The sequence below is a fragment of the Cydia splendana genome, chromosome 2, assembly GCF_910591565.1.
Source record: "Cydia splendana chromosome 2, ilCydSple1.2, whole genome shotgun sequence".
NCBI lineage: Eukaryota > Metazoa > Arthropoda > Insecta > Lepidoptera > Tortricidae > Cydia > Cydia splendana.
This window is the reverse complement of record NC_085961.1, coordinates 13,908,460-13,928,419: the sequence shown is the minus strand read 5'-3', so window position 1 is coordinate 13,928,419 and position 19,960 is coordinate 13,908,460. Positions and strand designations below refer to the sequence as shown.

The 19,960-nt window shown below is 35.0% G+C and overlaps 1 protein-coding gene across 1 annotated transcript; it reads left to right on the top strand.

Moving 5' to 3' along the window:
• The first annotated feature begins 4,627 nt into the window (after positions 1 to 4,627).
• LOC134804560 (uncharacterized) lies at positions 4,628 to 16,804 on the top strand. The gene is made up of 3 exons (XM_063777665.1): positions 4,628 to 5,082; positions 8,526 to 8,654; positions 15,923 to 16,804. The coding sequence occupies exons 1-3, from the start codon at positions 5,062 to 5,064 to the stop codon at positions 16,433 to 16,435; spliced, it is 663 nt and encodes a 220-aa protein (XP_063633735.1). The 5' UTR covers positions 4,628 to 5,061; the 3' UTR covers positions 16,436 to 16,804.
• Positions 16,805 to 19,960: the final 3,156 nt, after the last annotated feature.

Sequence of the window (19,960 nt, the reverse complement as noted above, 5' to 3'; positions counted from 1 at the left end):
TTCTATTTCTATGAGGTATTTCCTAAAATTGATACATTGAATTGACAAAAATGATACATACTGACAGTTACTGACGTTATGAAGTCATATTATAATGCAGTTACCAATTCAGTGTATCGATTTTAGGGAACACCTCATAGAAATAGAAAAATATAAACATGATTATTTCTGAAAGTCTTCTGAGAGATTTGTGCACCCATAAAAAAATTATCAGGAGACTTAAATCTACACCATACTCGTGAGATTTGACTGAAACCACTTTTTCCCTATGTTTGCTGCGGGGTCCTTTAATTGAATAATTATGTTGATTCAATAATACAACAAAATAAAACGACAGTAAATTAATTGCCCCTCATTGTACAGTGCCATCTTTTGGGGAACTGAGTAAACATTACATTAAGTAATCAAGAAAACTAAAAATGAGTTTACATAGTTACGTAGTGGTAAAATAAACACACATAATATCAACACGCGTATAATTGCATAATTATTTAAAATTATTAATTTTCTCCGTCATGAATTATACCTAATCGTAATTATATCGCATCCATATCAAATCCATATTCATACGTATACAGCACTTAATAATGGCCACGAAGGTGGGTACTTTAAAAAAAAATTGACCTCTGTCATTTGCAGTGCCGGATTAACCCGTTTAAGCAAAATAAGCATTTGCTTAGGGCACCACGTCTAGAGGGCACCAAAACCGTAGGCAAAAAAACGCGCAGGCTGCATCAGCATTGCAGTCGTCGTGGAGTAGGTACCTACATGAAACTTTTATACGTGTACAAGTACCCATCTAATAAAGAAGGGTCGTAGGGATCAAGTAAGAGAGTGAGGGTACGTAAGAACATCTCCAACGTAGGCTTTCGATTTGACCTTACGCGGAGGCCCTTAAAGTCATGGAAAAATATCTTGCTTTCGGGCTTGCGGCCAGCCAATTTTTTCGACATAGGTTACCGATTTTATAGCGAATTTTGCTCTCTTGCACGCCAGATTTGTCGGCAAAGCCGAGTTGCTCCTTAGCCGCGATCCTGAGACCTAACTATCAAAGTGTTATAAGGGGCCCCGTGAAAGCCGAAAACTAAAAGCATCCTATCAAGTAGCGCTTTCGAGTGAAGCCAAAGAGCGAGCAGTAGAAGAGTCGTGATTACATGCATAGATTCGATTTCAAGCCACTCTTTTGCGGTTCGGCGTTAGGTCTTATGCGAGGCCTTCTGCCTTACGGCAAAGTTGATCTTCTGCCTTAATTACACTTGGGCGTGGATCCCAATCCAAGCTTTCCTCTTTCGCAGCTGGGCCTTCTGCCTTGCTCACACTTCGCCAATTCAATTCACTTGGTCAATTCCAAGCTCTGCTTTCTTGCATCTTTTCACCTCTCTTGCATCAAACAACCTCGCTGAGACCCTTAACACTTTCGCAACCGGGCAAAAAACGGCGCACTACCCCAGAAACCGGTCGTCTATATCTGCGTACAAAACAACCCGCTGGGCGGGTTGTCCGGCATCTGAGTAAAGTTTACGAGTGCCCGAGAGTCGGGTACGCGGTGTCGAATGTGTTAAATATGGAGCCCTATGTGAAGCTAGGCTGATAAAAAACTGTCCCATCCCTTCTCTGTATGAAATCCTGAATTCGCGCCTGGTTGGGACTAAAAGGAAAAATGTACAGCTGTCTATCAAATTGTGTTTTTTATATCGAAAAATTTTCGCGCTCGCTTCGCTCGCATTTTCAATCATTTTCTAAGATATGATAAAGATGACATTCGGGTGGCGATTGCAGCAGCATTACTCTGTTGCAACGTTACTGCTGCAGCACTGTCAATTTTCGTGATAAAATGATGTAACTGATTTCCATACTAAAAGTAAAAATGTACAACTGTCTATCAAATTGCGTTTTTTATATCGAAAAATTTTCGCGCTCGCTTCGCTCGCGTTTTAGTGACTTTCTAAGATATGATAAAGGTGACATTCGGGTGGCGACTGCAGCAGCATTATTCTGTTGCAACGTTACTGCTGCAGTACTGTCAATTTTCGTGATAAAATGATGTGACTGATTTCCATACTAAAAGTAAAAATGTACAACTGTGTATCAAATTGCGTTTTTTATATCGAAATATTTTCGCGCTCGCTTCGCTCGCGTTTTCAATTACTTTCTAAGATATGACAAAGGTGACATTCGGGTGGCGACTGCAGCAGCATTATATGTTGCTACGTTACTGCTGCAGCACTGTCAATTTTCGTGATAAAATTATGTGACTGATTTCCATACTAAAAGTAAAAATGTACAACTATCTATCAAATTGCGTTTTTATATCGTAAAATTTTCGCGCTCGCTTCGCTCGCGTTTTAAATAACATTCTAAGATATGGCGACTGCAGCAGCATTAGGTACTCTGTTGTAACGTTACTGCTGCGGCACTGTCAATTTTCGTGATAAAATGATGTGACTGATTTCCATTCTCAGCTGCCTGTAATGCGGCAATGAACGTCACTCAATTTACCAAAAAAATTCAATGTAATCTTGATGACCCTAGGGAGAGGGGGCACCATGGTCTAGAAATACTTAGGGCATCAAAATACCAGTGCCGGATTAAGAAATCCGGCACTGGTCGTTTGCGGAGTCAAACGATTTGGGACTCGCATTTTATACGCATTTCATGCCTTCCCGAAAAAAATCGAATCATTCGCGAAAGTCTCGCAACGCATTGAGGTTACAAGGGGCACGCGGTCTTCCTCAGGAGTCTGAAGAAGCTTTCGCTCGCGCGTGTATACCTTACTGTATCGTCCGATATACACCTACTACTCTGTCGTTAAAATCACGTGTAAAATTTTAATAAGGGCGAAAAAACTATTGATTGTGGAGTGTAGTTTTATTTAGTGTAGTTTGTTTTAACTGTAAAATATTTTATCTGGACTACAGTCCTCTAGCATATCCATCTGTCAACTTTACTTCAAGTTCCGCCTCCAGGGGAGAGGGAGAGAAATTAGGATTAGAAATTAGCAGCTTACTGACACAGACCGAATTCCACGGGGGCGGAGCCGCGGGCACAGCTAGTTATATCATAAAAAAGTAACATTCGGTAACTGTTTGAAATATGCTTCTAGTTATGTCAGATGTATTCCTTTTACCGGAAGGTCGTTGTACTGGTTAATCGTAGCGATTGTAGTTCATCTGATAATGTAAGAGATGGCATGATTAGATTCGCCGTCTCTTTAATAGGCTAAGAGACGGTGTCGAATATGGTAATGCATTGGAGCAGCATTGCACAATGAAACAAAATTAAAGTCGAAATTTTCCTTGCTGTCTCGTGTATATAAACATTAACCGTGTTTACTGAGACCACCCAATAGAGAATATATTAGTCATTTTTCAAACATTCGAAGAATAAACTATTATAACACATATAATATTATAATATTAGCATGACCATGACTAGCCACATAAAAATAATAATTTAGCGCTAAAAATTGCAAATGTTAATCTGCATAGCATATTCAAAAATAGAACTTGTGGCGTATTCTTATTATAATAACAGGTTATGAATTTAATCTAGATGATGGTAGAAATGATATGTCACTGTCAACAGGCACATTTCTGGTTAAAGAAGGCATTTCTTCAAGAAATCTTTCATATAATAATAAATAATAATGGTTAAGTTTTTTATAATGTGTTTATATGTATTTTTTATATGTTTTGTATTTTACTTTTATATTCATGTTATAAATGCCCTAGCCTAAGAAGAAAAATAAATAACTGAAATAATAATAGCCTGATAAAGACTAATAAGTAATAAGCCTCTTCATTCTCGCAGTCGTGACCGCGAAAGTGTAGAATCTAGATTAATGCCTCTTGGCCTATTCTAATTATGTAACGCTTGGTGCGGGTTTGTTTTGCACTTTTTACACCACGCGTCGTGGGACTTTGTTTTTTGCGGATATTTACACTTTGTCGGCAAAAAACAAGGCCGATGTTACACTAGTTAAGTTACTCACTGTGCTATTACGGTATACTTAGATTGCTAATAAAATAGATAAAGCATAAAATACATTTTACATTAAAACACTTATGTTGTCTCGCACATGTACAGCGTTAAAGAGTACATGACTAATGATTATTCCGAATTTGATATGAATTTAAACAATAAATAATGATTTGACTACAATAATTGAGCTATGAACCCATATTAGTAGTGTATATAGAACTGATCTTAATAATAATTGTAATATAGGTACTATGCTATAAGAATAATAATTATATATAAATTTATTGGATAGTTCTGTTTTTATGCATATCGATATCATTCATTATGTACAAGTATGTTGTGCAACTTGAACTTATAGGTATGTAAATACAATATAATCAGCTCTTTTAAAGCCTATCTCATCAAACTACCAGAAATTTAAGAGGTAATTTCAACAAACAACCGAATCCAATATATATTGGTATCGATCATCATCACTGCATCTTTGCAGTTGATTGGTATCCGGAAATATATAATAGTAATTAAATAGAATTTTAACTAATATGTAACACACCGCGACCTCACATTATTATGCAAACACTTTCACATTGTAATACCTGCTACAAAATCCTTCCGTATATTCATACATTTTGAAGTATACTTACCTACACTCACTTCGAAGCAGTTCATTCAATTAAGTCAGAGACAAATAAACAAAAAAAGGTAAGATAAAACCACAATGAACTCTGCGTATTATAAAAGTAACTTGATAATGCAAATTTCTTAGTCTACGAAATCCATTACTGCGCCACAATCTATATAGAATAGTAAGCGCAGTATAAATCGAGCAATGTATCTAAAATACGGTGAAAACTCACTTAAGTCACATTAACAAGCATCGATGATATAACGTGTCCAAATAACGTAGACCTTTCAAATAGTTAGGTTACTTTGAGCTGATCGATCATATTCACTGGTTTTTGATGAAAAATAAAATGATAGGAAGTTACCTAAAATTGGAATGTACTATGATAGAGTATAAAATGCCGAGCTGGCTATTGTGACATTACTTTTACTTGTGACACCGGGGAACTAGCAACGATGTGTGTTATTCAGGCATATGTGAGTTTTTATTTTATATTACAAGTGAATTACAAAACTAGTGCATGCGTTATTAGAAATTATTTAACATGCGTTATGAAAAAGAAATCTCAAATAGAGTGTTTTAAAATTTAATATTATTATAAATTAATTATTATTAATTTATTTTGAACGATAAAAATAACTTGTAAAATATTCAGTAATTTTGTTCACGTAGGTGTTACCGATGATGGTGTAAATTATTATTATCATTATTGCTGAATAATTTGTTTCATAGTCAGTAAAAATGCAGTTAAATAATTGAATATCTTTTTAAAAATAATTAAATATCTTTTTAAAATTGAATCAGGCTGAAAAATATACTACTAGGTACAAACATTTGTCTTGTGTCAATTATTTCTAAACTGCACAAATCTGGCCACTGTATACTGATAAACCTCATTAAGTAGGGTAGTTAATGGGGTCAAAATGACGACAAAGTACTTGTATTTTTCGCAACACTAAATGCAGGATAAATGGGCAGCGGGCAGCAATACTATATATCAGCCTATATCCGACAACGTAACCACACTGCGAAAAGATTTACTATGCTGTTGTGATATTATCCTGCTCACGGTGAAATAATACGGACGGGAACGTGCGTTTTTAACCACTTTTTTAATGATGACAAAAAGTAGGTATTTAACTACTCATCCCTATGTTATGTACCTAAAGTGGAAATAATCGGCATTTCTTTATAAAAAAAACTTTTAATATTAAACTTGTTGATTAATTGTAGTTTTAATTTCCGATGCAAACCCTGAGCGAGCAGTGCGCTTGCGGGTTGTCGTATTCGCCTTGTAGAAGAAGTGCTGTAAATCGCTAGTAAAATTCGATTCCATGAAAATTTTAACAGTCGAGTACCTAATGATATTTTCATCAAAATATGTATTCAACCTTTCTCACCCAATCGTGTCAGCGGATAAACTTTATGACATTGTTTTAACATAACGAATAATCCTTGAAAGCTACGATGCCTTAGATGAGATTGAACGCTTAAATCAGAGGAAAGCAAACATCGCTGCCGTTCGTAATATACCGCCGTGTCTTGAGCGTAACGAGAAAATATGAGTAGACCAAGAATGCGTATGATATACAATACCAGCTTTAAGACGCCATCCGCAGGGATTGGGTCTAAAATATTTGAGTGCTATAAATGAGATAATACATAACGTTTGTTTCCTGGCTTACACTGCAATGTTTAAAAATATGATGTACGATCGTACACATATTATGTGCCGTTAATTTTAATCATTAGGTACTTCAGCACTTTTTACAAAAATACCGTTTGTATTTACGAAATAGATTTTTGCGGCTCAAACTCATAAACGGCTGCAGCTGCACTGATCATGTCTAAAAAGATAGTGTTACCTACTTGAAAGTTTTAATGGTGTTTTTTTTATTTTGGTGAATTTGTATGTCCAACAGTTAGAGGAGACGGGGAAGCAGTTTCCAGGATTCGGACTAATTATTTCCTAAATTAGTTAGCTTCTTTATCAAAAAAATTCAGAGACACCTGTTTAATTTCAAGACCCATCCAAGGTTACACAACAGTTAGGTAGGTTAGGTCCACAACATATAGGTTGAAAGCAAAAAAAAAATCCGAATCTTTCATTATAGAACTTATTATTTTTGCGCTGAATCGATAAATGCTAACGATTACTGGTTTAAGCCGCGAACGGACAGACGGACACTATGTATAAGGGTTCCTTTAGCTGACTTCGAAACCCTAAAAATACAGAATTTAAATCAATATATCAATAGTGATTACTTACTGAAAAACTACAAAATAATACTTCGACTAAATACTCGTACTCTCAATGCTAAATATTAATACCCAAACCTGCGTCGTGTTCGCATTCGACTGCTCTTTTTATTATTGACAACTTTTTTTGTTATTCACTTCCATTTTCGTATTCGTTTCCAAATGGTACCTACGCTTTATAAAACCACTTCCATTTTGGCGAGGGTTCAAATTTCAAATAGCTAAGCCAATTTGACCTGGAAACTTGCTTTTCTTGTTTGAATATTTATCATGCCAGCGATCAGTAAAGATTTAAAACTATAAATCGGCTTTATTTCGTTTAGGACTAGTTCGATTTGTGTAGTATTATTTATCTGAAATCTGCTTAATACTGTTGAACTTAAATTTCGGTTTTAAATTCAATTTCAATGATGGAGTATGAAACTATCCATAGATATTAAGTAATATTTATAACCACTCTATCACGAATTTATTTTATTACCTTTATTTCCGACGTTTCGACACAGGTTTTTCGACAGGTTATAATGTGTGTGAAAGTTTTAATTGTTATATGACTCTACCTGGCTTTATCTACTAGCCTACCTGTCTACTAGTACTACTAATACCTGTCTACTAGGCCCAATATCAACGAATATCAATTTGTCATAATACCTACTTAAACGGTTCAAAGTGTAGGCAACAACAATACACTAAAACAATATTTTATTAAACTTTTCCTGATGCATAGATACGCATCCGAATGCCTTCTTGTCGCTTAAATCATTTACCAATATTTTACATACTAAAATATGTATGAGATCGAATTTTTATTTCACGCTATTACTTACGGCCAAACACTACTTATGGATTTAAATTACTCTGTCCATAGTCGCGACGTAAACCAGCGCACTATCTGAAGCCACTACATGATTTCACACCAGTCAGTTACTCCGTGATGGAGTGGCTACCTCACGGGCCACTATCTATAGGACGCAGGCTAGTTCGCGGGGCGTCATTGGGCATGCACTCGGGCATGAAGTCGATCAAAGTGCCGGCGTTCTTGTTAGTTGGTTACTAGTGTCACAATGAGGCCCCAATGAGAAGCGACGAAATGTTGTTACGCTAATAACAACGTACAAAGCTATACGCAGAAGGCGTTGCGATCGTTTTAGTTCCAGCTTTTGCTTATTCAAATTGCACCTATTGCATTTTTGATGTGTGTTATGTGAAAAAAATATGATTCGTGATAGTTTGAGGAAGGTTTTTTAACAAAAAATCAATGTACAAGGCGTGACTCAGCTTCTTATGGACGCTAAATGATCGACATTTATATGGTACTATGTAATATTTGTCTACATTTTCATGGCACCTTTTCAACATTTTATAAATACGGCGTTTGTTTGTAAAATTATACAATTTTGTGTGTGTGTGTGTGTTTATCCTCTTACGTGTAAAGCGAAGGGGGATGGTGCGTTGCCTATGTTTAGTTTTACCAAGTTTTACGAAACCGGTGGAGTAAGAAAAAAATTGGATTTGGCTACACACTTGAATATACAGATCTTGGCGTAGCGAAAGGTTTTGACATAATACAAAATGTTTTATTTTAATATTGTATTATTTTAGCTTGGACTGTGTAATATATTGTTTGACTAAACTTGAACGTGTTCTTATTTTGTTACAGTTACTTAGCGCGCTTGTGGTGGTGTCTTCAGCCCATTACGCCTGGGACCCGTACATGCAGTACAGGCAGTACGCACAGGCACAGGCACAGGCACAGGCACAGGCTAGGCAAGACCAGGCAGATCAACAGGTATGCACGATGATTTTTCAACCCTTTGTCAAAATTAGTGTAATTCATGCATAATTAATGCGCTACGCTATACTTCATATAAAACTTACAGCTGGCACGACGATACGATGTTTTTTTTTTCTTTTATAGAAACAAACAGAATAATTAGAATAAATAACATTAAATTACAAATTTTAAACCCCCCAAAGCAACTAACAACAGAGTGATGACCTCGAAACGGACGAACCGATTTAGATAAAATATGTTAATAACCACCGCTAGAAAACCTGCTTTTAAATAAAAAAAACTCAACCGAATAAATGGAATGAATATGATTCAGAATTGTGAATCAATGCACCCATTTTAGAGCTACGGTGCCACAGACATTTCGGTAAAAAAAATCAAACTGCTATAAACTTTACAATTTCGCATTTACTTCCAAATTTCATGAAGACTAACATCGAATTGTATACAAATAAAGACTTTACGAGTATAACCAAAAGCCTACCGTGTGTGCCGGACGGATATCAATGTATTGATTTCTTTCCAACTAAGAAAAACATTAAGTAAGGGTCTCCTAAATAGTTAATGTACCGGAAAGTCTCACTTTTTGGTGCGCACATCAAAAGATTTCAAATACTATCTTTTCTCAATGGAGAAATCCATTTGCTTACCTACCTACTTTCAAATCCCCCGCAATCAAACGGATAAAGAGGCATTAAATATTACACAAAAATAGTGAAGATATAATGCCTTCCGTTTCTTGATATAAATAAAAACGATTTATAAAGGTTACCTCGTCTACCGATCTTGGAAAATAGAAAACTATGCCACAAAAATAAAAACAGACCTTTAAGAGGAATACCTACTTAACCTTTCGTTATTTGGCTGCACACTGGAGGTACGAGTACCAAGATAATTTTTTAGAAATACTGTGATATCTGGGGAGCGATTTTTGAATTTCGATCGCTCGATTTCGTCGCTGGAAAATCGGTGGATAACGGTGAAAAGCATATTTTCGAAATACGAACGATAGAAATTGAGAATCGAGTGGTGTTCACCACTCGTTTTCAATTCTATTAGTAGAATTTAAATGCCTAGTAATGGAGATATTATTGAACGAAATACACGAAATCGAGCGGTCGAAATTCAAAAATCGGCCCCCTGTAATATTTTCGAGCTAGTTTGGTGAGTAAAAAAATCGAAGTTAAATCAACGCAATATGCATGTCTATGCTGCATGTCAAAATAATACTCGCGAGGGTAGTAACGTAATATTTATCTTATGTTACATCTATAGCTCAAGTGCAAGGAAAATTTAGAAAACTGTAAATTTATAAGGGGACAATAGTTTACCGCCAAAGTGTGTCCTTGAATCTAGCAGTTTATCTTTTCATTAAGAATTTGTCAGGTGCTTTCATACTTTATGAACTTCACGAATGTTAGATACCTATACGGAACCATCAACGCGTGGTTACGATTTGGCCGGGTTTTTTAATTAACTTTGCTTCCGTACTACGCTGCTATGGGGCGCGAGTGGTCAAATGTAAATAGCTCTCTTAAGCAAATAACATAATATGTATAAGAATGTAGAAATTAAGTTATGAATGGTTTTAATAAAGCAAGATATGAAATAGTAGATTGTTAACCAAGGGTTGAAAGGCACCCGTTTCTGTCGAGGTAGTTTGGCGCTCGAACGCAGTGAGAGCGCCAATAGTCCGAGACAGAAACGGTGCCTTTCACCCGAGTTAAACACTCTACTTTTCATATCGAATGCGAGGAAACCAAACAAGACAAGGCAATTTCGCAAAATCAGTAATTGAAGTACATAACAAACCTACGGCCATGATTTTTTCCTTAGGACTTACTTGCAATCGGAGACTTTACATGCGTGAAGATTAATCACCCCTAACGAAAATCATTTAGATTGCAATATTTACGAAAACACACATTTTTTTACAAACTACAACAATTTTAAAATAATTTGTTCATTATAGTATGAAAATCAGCGGGATTGCCTCGTACTTTTTTAATTTTATACTTTTTCGTTCTAAAAGCCGCAACAGACTACCGGACCGCACCGCGACTATGGTGCGCCGCACCACGTCATAATATAATAAAAGTATTTTTAATATTAAATAACAATTTAATTATTAATATAAGAAACTTTTATCTTGTATTTTATTTTATTTTAATGAATATAGTTCTAAATAACTTTAAAAACCAATTTAATATCGTACAAACGTTTAACTGTGGCTGTATAAGATTCTGCCTTTGCTCATTTACGCAAGCGTAAGGTTTAAAAAAATATTTTTGGTGTATTCCTTTTGGTTCCCGCTTTATGAAATCGAGTAAATAGAATTCAACGAAAGAAATCAAGAATAATTTGTTTTTAACAAATTACTTACATCATTTTTTATAAAAAAAGGATCAACGTGGGATTTGTAAAATTAAAGAATTACCAATTGTTCCAGACGAGGAAATAAAGACACTATTTTTCCATTTTGTTTCCACCCAGTTGTTCATGGGACGGGGACGCAGAGGAGTACACCACTTTTCTGCGCTAGAGCATAAACGTATCACTTTCTGCGCACCTTTTAGAACAACAACGACCCACTTTCAGAGCATGAGATATGAAATAGTAGATTGTTAACCAAGGGTTGAAAGGCACCCATTTCTGTCCAGGTAGTTTGGCGCTCGAACGTAGTGAGAGCGCCAATAGTCCGAGACGGAAATGGTGCCTTTCACCCGAGTTAAACACTCTACTTTTCATATCGAATACGAGGAAACCAAAAAAGACAAGGCAATTTCGCAAAATCAGTAATTGAAGTACCCAATAGACCTACGGCCATGATTTTTTCCTTAGGACTTACTTGCAATCGGAGACTTTACATGTGTGAAGATTAATAACCCCTAGCGAAAATCATTTACATTGCAATATTTACGAAAACACACATTTTTTAACAAACTGCAGTAATTTTAAAATGATTTGTTCATTATAGTATGAAAATCAGCGGGATTGCCTCTTACTTTTTAATTTTATACTTTTTCGTTCTTAAAGCCGCAACAGACTACCGGACCGCACCGCGACCTTGGTGCGCCGCACCACGTAATAACATAATAAAAGTATTTTAAATATTAAATAACAATTTAATTAATATAAAGAAATTTTTATATTGTATTTTACTTTATTTCATGAATATAGTGCTAAATAACTTTAAAAACCAATTTAATATCGTACAAACGTTTAACTGTGGCTGTATAAGATTCTGCCTTTGCTCATTTACGCAAGTGTAAGGTTTAAAAAAATATTTTTGGTGTATTCCTTTTGGTTCCCGCCTTATGAAATCGAGTAAATAGAATTCAACGAAAGAAATCAAGAATTATTTGTTTTTAACAATTTACTTACATAATTTTTTATTAAAAAAACGATCAACGTGGGATTAGTAAAATTAAACAATTACCAATTGTTCCAGGCGAGGAAATAAAGACACTATTTTTCCATTTTGTTTCCACCCAGTTGTTCGTGGGACGGGGACGCAGAGGAGTACACCACTTTTCTGCGCTAGAGCATAAACGTATCACTTTCTTCGCACCTTTTAGAACAACAACGACCCACTTTCAGAGCATGAGATATGAAAAAGTCATTTTCTTGTTTTCAGTCATGCAGAATTTTTAATTCTACGTACTATATTACGATGGACTTTCCTTTTTGTGAACAGATTTGATATAATTAGGTACCTACCTAGTACCTACCTATAGGTACATGTGGATTTTATGTGAATTTTTTTTTTTTTCAAAATGGCAGGTGCAGGGGGTTTCGGTATGAGGTAACAGCTTATACAGCCAGTAGGAATTTTATTATTATTAGTTAAGTAAATCAATAATTTGTTTCGGTTATTCCTATTTTATTGTATGTTTAACTCGTTCAGATAATCAAAATTAAAACTTTACGCTGTACCGTAAAATGGGGTGAGTAGGGTTCGCGGGGAGAGTTGGGTTTATGAATGGAGAGAGAAGGGATGAATTGGGGGTGAGATGGGATTTTATATATATACTGCTACAAAAATAATGTATTCCAATTTAAAATGAAGCTATAATAAAAAAAAATCGATCCAACAATCCCAAACCCAACTCACCCCAAATACGAGGGACTACGGGGTGAGGTGGGATTTCCAGTTTATCGTCAAAGTTATGAAATGGAACTACCCAAATTAAAATAAAAACTAAAATACAAACGTCCGGAACACTCATTATATATAGGTACACCATTCAGTTTGCATATGTAAAAATAAAATGTTATCGAGGTTTGAATGTCAGTTTTGCACCTACTCACCCCATTTTACGGTACCCTTACCCTTACAAGTGTAATAGCTAGGTACATGTGTCCAATATTTAAAAATAATACGTAAGTACCTAATCCGGGTCATAACTTTTATTGTAGATATTGTCCACAGAAGTGACCTTTTTTGAAATGTGTTTGACCCGTTTAATAATTTCTATCGAAACTATAGGCACTTTTACCGTATAGTGTTATGTGGGCTCTAATTTATATTTTCTAGAAATTATAGGTAAGGTCGGTTTACTGAATTAAAACACGAAAAAGAGTCTTTTTACGACTGTGAAGGGTTCCAAGGGTGTTGTGGCCTTTACATTTTACATGATTTATTACCTCATTTCAGCTATCAAACGCTGAAATCTGGGCCATTTTTCTTGGGGTTTTAAAGGGACTCCTTATGAATTCTTAAGTGTCCTTCAAGCAAGTAATTTTATATTTATGTTGGTCCTTTAAAGCCGATCACATAATTGACATTTTAGGGTAAGAAGATTTTGTATCGGCTAGAAAAATAATTTATGTTTTGACCGGAAGGTATAGTCAGTTGCTTGGAAACAATATATTGTATGCAGTAGAGATCAAACGTCTCTGCATATGCATAATCTATACCAAAATTGAGCAATTATGTAAACCACACTCTGCATATCACGTTTATACTCATACTCGTATGGGTACGCCTAAACTCACTACCTACTCTCAACTCATAATCAGTGGTGTAATATTTTATATTAAATAAACGAAATTAAACCAAAAGCTTAAAAATAGATAGGTACGAATAGGTAATACGTAGGTAGGTTTATAAATGTGAGTTAATAGGTATGTGTTCAAAACGCGAAAGTTTAAAATATTATAGATAGGTACATGTACACGCATGTACTAAAAACTTAGGTGCAATTTAAGAGGAATAGTTTCACTTGGAAAAATACCTATACATTTCGGATGTACCTATTTTAGAGGGTTATATATACATATATACGTAATATTTAAGGTACGTATTTTTTTAACGTAACTAGTACAGATACCTTAACATACCTATCACGTCATTGATTCTATACTTTTCATTCCGAAAAGTGGACAAGCATATGTACTATTAAGCAAGTATCTATTATATTTTCAAGAAACTAAGTGATTAGTAAATTCAACGGACTGTCTAGATTAGGACAGTTATAATGATAACAAAGTGTTAAGATTGGAACGTGCAACGACGAGTTTCTGTATTTAGTTAGAGTTTTGTAAGTGGAACACTGCTTTATCGCCAAGTTACCAATTGGGTCAATCTACCGACAATCGACTGGCCAAGTTCTCTAGTGAGATTACAGATAGGCAATTAGACAGGTCTAGACTAGACCCGGTCATTGAGTTAGCCAGTTCTTGTTGGCCGGCTTCTGAATTTCGCGTATCAGTAAGTTAGCTAGTTAAATGAATAATCTTCTTAGGTAGAATAATTTATTTATTTAAAGAGTCATATGACATAAAAATAACAAATCATATTATAACTAAAATGCATATATGTATATGTGCTTGCAAACAAACCTCCCTATCGTTCCCGGTGCGAAGATGCCTATCATGTGATACTTGCAGAAATTCCGCGTTGAATTACTTTTTATATTCTCAAAAATATTAATTGCGAGTTAATAAAGCTTACAAATATTTTTTTAAATTAACAATCGCAATTGTCATATTGGTAGGTATATACCTGCCTATATAGGTATGTACCTGTATGTAAAATTTGAAAAATATCAATTTTAGATTATAATTTACTCCCGTTCCCCTTCTGATACGTAATTACAACATACATGATATATTACACGTCGTTATTAAATAAACCTAAACTTTACCTTCACAAGAGGAACGCTAGAGGTATAAACTGAGACTGAACTATAATGACAGGTACCTACCCAACCTATAAGTAATATGTGTAACAAAAGTACCCAAATTTGACGGATAAAGGAACTTTGCAAGGCAACATTAATACGCGAAGATTAAGTGAACTACTTTCGGTTCTTAGAAGTTGGCCAATTTCCGCGAATTCGATTCACTGACGTAACTTCGGTTGTACGACGGAGGAAGTGGAACGAAGGTGGAAAGTTAAAAAACAAGTAAAAGTGACCGTCGCCGGTCTGATAGTTACGCGAAAAGATAACCAACTTTTTGCTCCTTTATCTTTTGTTATTTATGTAACTTTGTGAATTTTGGTATTATAGTTTTATTTCGGTTAATTTCATACTAATATTATAAATGCGAAAGAAACTCTACTCTCTCTAAACTCTGTTACCTCTTCACGCATTAACCGCTGAACCGATTTAGATGAAATTTTGTATGGAGCTATTTTGACTCCCGGGGAACGACAAAGTACCTATAGTTTCCATCCCGGAATTAAATTATCCTTTAAAGAAGTGAAAAGGACGGTGGAATTTATACCATGCCGACAAAGAAGCGGCCAGAAGCTAGTACCTAAAGAATAAGTTAAATTCACTAAGGCAACCTCATAACAACCTCGAATAGTACATTTCATAGAATGTAGTTACTCGTACTATTATTCTAATATTTAGAATGAATTCAGTGGCATACAAACATTACACGGTCTTTCATGTTTCACGCAGCCGAGCAAAATGGTTTTAATGGATGTTGCACGAAACAGAGTCCTTTTATCCGTTTCCAAGTTTCTGTTATGTTGGTTCATTATTCTCTTTGGAAAACGAAATAAGTAGAACTATGAATAAAAACGTGAATCTTAAATAAGACTTAACTAGTTGGATAGACACTTATTCGTTTTTGTACATAATATATTTACATTAAATGTTTAGAATAATATGATGACGTCAATATATTATTTGCGAGTGTCTAATTAATAATTATTAAATGTAGGTACAGGTTATTGTCAAATATTATTTGGTCACAGAAAAAAATAGTTCCTTATTTAAATTTGGTATTAATAACCTATTTTTGAACAGCTGCAGGCATCAGACTACAGTGGCGGCTACGAACAAAACTCCGGGTCGGATGGCCACGACTTCGGAGGCCAAGGTGACTACGGCGGCACTCAAGATTTCGGTGGTCATGGATTTAGTGGGCACGACCTGAAGGCCCACTCATATCCAGTTCACCAACACGTGGAAGAAGAGAACCCAGAAGAGATAAAGCATTACAAGGAAGTCGTTGTACCAATCCCTAAAAACGTAGAGTTCAAAATCCACCAGCCTATCCTCATTCCGGTGCCGCATCCCGTTCCTATTCAAGTGCCAGTGCCAAAGGCGGTCGTAATACCTATTATTAAAGAAATTTCTATTCCCGTTGAGAAGTCGGTACCGTATCCCGTAGAGAAACAGGTACATGTACCAAAAATTAAGGAAGTGCCGTTCGAGGTAGTGAAGCATGTTATCGTGCCAGTTGAGAAACCTGTGCCTTTTAAAGTACCTGTTTATGAAACCATCATACATACTAAGAAAGGTTCCCATAAGATTTAAGCCGTCTGATAATTTTAGTTTTCTTCCCACCTCTTGGCTGAAACTATGTACATTCTTCTAAATACTTATAGATACCTACCTACACTAAATCTTTGCTTTGCTTAAAAAATAATGTTATTAGCCGTTTGAACTGAATTATTTTAATAGCTATTAGAACAGGTTAAATGCATTAAACGTTAAAATATGAACCGATAAATCTATTTGTGGGTGAATGTGTAACAATATTATTTATTTCATTACTTTCTATTAAACCTAGTGCGTGACTTTCTTTTTGTGTACAATAATGTCAATAATATATTGTGAGTGTGATTGTGTCATGTTTGTGTAGATATTTAGTACTAAGATAGAATATAAAACATTGTTACTGTTTTTTATGCTTTTATTTTCACCTCAAAAAGCCCGAAAACTCTTCATCATACAACATCAACATGACACCGAAGTATTAATAAATAAAACCCGAATAAAAAACAACATACAAAAATATATCAATTTTAAAGGTATTTTTAAACTTTAAAATAAGCGAGTCAAGGTTCTGCTTGAACTCCTATTCCGAAACTTCTGCCCTTCAAGGTTCTAAAAATTACAATTATTTTCTCGAATTGATGTTAATAGAATACGACGCTGTACAGATATGATGGTCGTTAATGTCTACGTGACAGCGTGATAAAACGGTGTCCGTCACTTTCGATCCCGTGGTGTTAAAAAGTGACAGTTATTTTATCATGTAGATAAAGCCATCCATAATACGCCTGCTGTATTTTATAGTCGCATAAAAACTACAATAGCCTAAACAAACTTACCTAGATATAAATTTCAAGTTATATTAATAGAAAATGTAACAATTATACCTAGGTAGACGATCTTTACTACAATTTAGGTAATATTCACCACAACAAACACTGTAGATTTTTTGGGTTATTAATGGATTACCGAAATTTTTTTGCCAGATTTTCATATCCCAAACAATTTATCCCAAAAATATAAAAGCCAACTAATCATTTCCCAACTAAACAAGTCGCATATAAATATTTTCCAAAAGAACGATATGCAAAAAAATATTTTGTCAATTCCTTACTTTGGCAAAATTTATTTTACCAAATTTTAATTACTCGAAATTATTAGTTGCCAAAGAATACAAAAACCATAACAAAACATGACAAATGTAACAGTTATCAAAAAAAGAAATTGCCAATTTTTATTTCAACAAATTTTAATTACTCCAAATGAGTACTTACCAAAGAATACAAAAACCAAAACAAAACGTGCTTTCTATTTTTTCAAACATTCTATTTTCTGCTCTGAGGAATACAAGGTAACTAACGAACCTGTCTAGGTAAAAATATAGGTAGTCCTGTAGTGTTTTTTTTTTTCAATGCGGGGGGCTCCGATAACAATTCCTTTTTTTTAAGCAAGTGAGACCCGGCAGCCGGTCGACGAAGCCCCGCTTCGTGGGGCTTCTATTTTCTGCTCTGAGGGACACAAGGTAACTAACGAACCTATCTAGGTAATACTGTAGTGTTTTTTCAATGCAGGGGGTTCGCCCCCCGAGCCCCCCTTTCGGGGGGCTTCGCCCCCCCGTCCCCCCTCTTGGTTGCTTTCGTGTGGTTTAGACTAACGCAACATATTCAAAAGTATGACTTAATTGATAAAAAAAAATGTGGCACATAACAATCCCTTTTTTAAAACAATCGAGACCCGGCAACTGGTCGACGAAGCTCCGCTTTGCGGGGCTTCTATTTTCTGCTCTGAGGGACACAAGGTAACTAACGAACCTATCTAGGTAAAAATATAGGTAGTCCTGTAGTGTTTTTTTTTTTCAATGCGGAGGGCTCCGATAACAATCCTTTTTTTTAAAGCAAGTGAGACCCGGCAGCCGGTCGACGAAGCGCCGCTTCGCGGGGCTTCTATTTTCTGCTCTGAGGGACACAAGGTAACTAACGAACCTATCTAGGTAAAACTGTAGTGTTTTTTTTGGTAGTTTTCGGGCTGTTTAGTTTACCAAACCAAACTAAGCACCCACTTTACCTAACCTAGCCGTAACACACTTTTTATAACATAATGTTTTGGATAGACATAATTTGTCAAGTAGTGGTTTTGCTATACATTTATTTGACTAACATTTTTTAAGTAAAGTCCAGTCCAATTTTGTCCAGTGATTTATTTGACAAAAATAAATTTGAGCGAGCATTTATAGCCTAAGTAAAACATTTGGGAAAAAACAGTTGGTCTTATAAAAGTTGTAAAGTAACAGTTTGGGAAATGATCATTTGTCGGATTTTAAGTTTGTCAAATGTTTATATGGGAAAGATTGAGTTGACAAACGTGCAGTTGGTAAAATTTGGTTGGGAAACGAACTTTGGTCAAAAAACTTTCGGTAAATTAAAAGGATCCCAGATTTTTTGCGTTGCAAATAACTTAATTCTGGTTATAAAGAGTAATGTTTTAATGAAAGATTTATTACAACACTATTAAATAAATATAAAACATTAAATAACAATAATAACATTAATAACATTTATTCTGGTTATTAATTCAGATGACATGGATATTATAAATGCGAATGAACTTTGCTACACGCAAACGTCAAAGGCATTATGGAGATAGTTTCAGTCCTGAGAAAGCACCCAGGATAGTTTATATTCAGGAAATCATTCATTAAAGGGGTGAAAGTGGAATACCCAATTAATTACATGTAGGTACTGAGGTTTCAAGCATGTGCTCAAATTGAACGATTGCCATTGCACTTTATTCAGGCGTCTTAGTTGACTCTTAAATAAGTATAACATCTTCTAGCAAACAGGCAAGCACAGCAGATCGGACGTATTCTTGGAAACATTACTCTCAATAATATGCTTGTACCCATTAGAAGTATTAGAACAATTCAAATTATATTCAGAAAATATTATTAATTTGTTTTTATTTCAAGTAGAAACACTACTATATAACACGCCACGCACGCTGGTTCGATTCTAGCCTGGGGCACTAGAGGCTTTGGTCACTTTTTCTTAGTAAATGACATTTATTTCAGTTTATGCTTGTATCCATAATATTATAAATGCGAAAGTAACTCTGCCTGTCTATCTGATACCTCTTCAAGCTTAAACAACCGCCGATAAAGATGAAATTTATGTCCTAAGAAAGGACAGATTGTTACTGACAGACAGAGTTGACAGACAGGAGGATAAGACTGTTTTTATCTCGGAAATCAAACGGAATAAAATGGTGGAAGAGAGTTCAATGTTGGTATTGAGTACTTTTTTGAATGAGAGACTTTAAACTTGATAGACAGGCATAATGTTAGAATACTTACAAGAAACGTGATTTTGTAATCGGATTTTGAAATTTATCCTCTCAGGGGGAAGTTATTATAAAGAAATATATTTTTTCCAACGGGAGACTTGAAGTTTATAGATACACAATTTTCCGAATATAAGAAGAGAAACCATATTTTTTTAATAATTCTAAATTATCACTTTTTTCTTTTCTGCGTAATTATAAAATGTAGGAATAGATGTGTCTTTCTAG

Coding starts and splice junctions, on each gene's coding strand:
- LOC134804560 (XM_063777665.1), top strand. CDS start 5,062: ATGTGTGTTATTCAGGCATAT. Junction 5,083..8,525: donor TGTGTGTTATTCAGGCATAT/GTGAGTTTTTAT, acceptor ATTTTGTTACAG/TTACTTAGCGCGCTTGTGGT. Junction 8,655..15,922: donor AAGACCAGGCAGATCAACAG/GTATGCACGATG, acceptor ATTTTTGAACAG/CTGCAGGCATCAGACTACAG.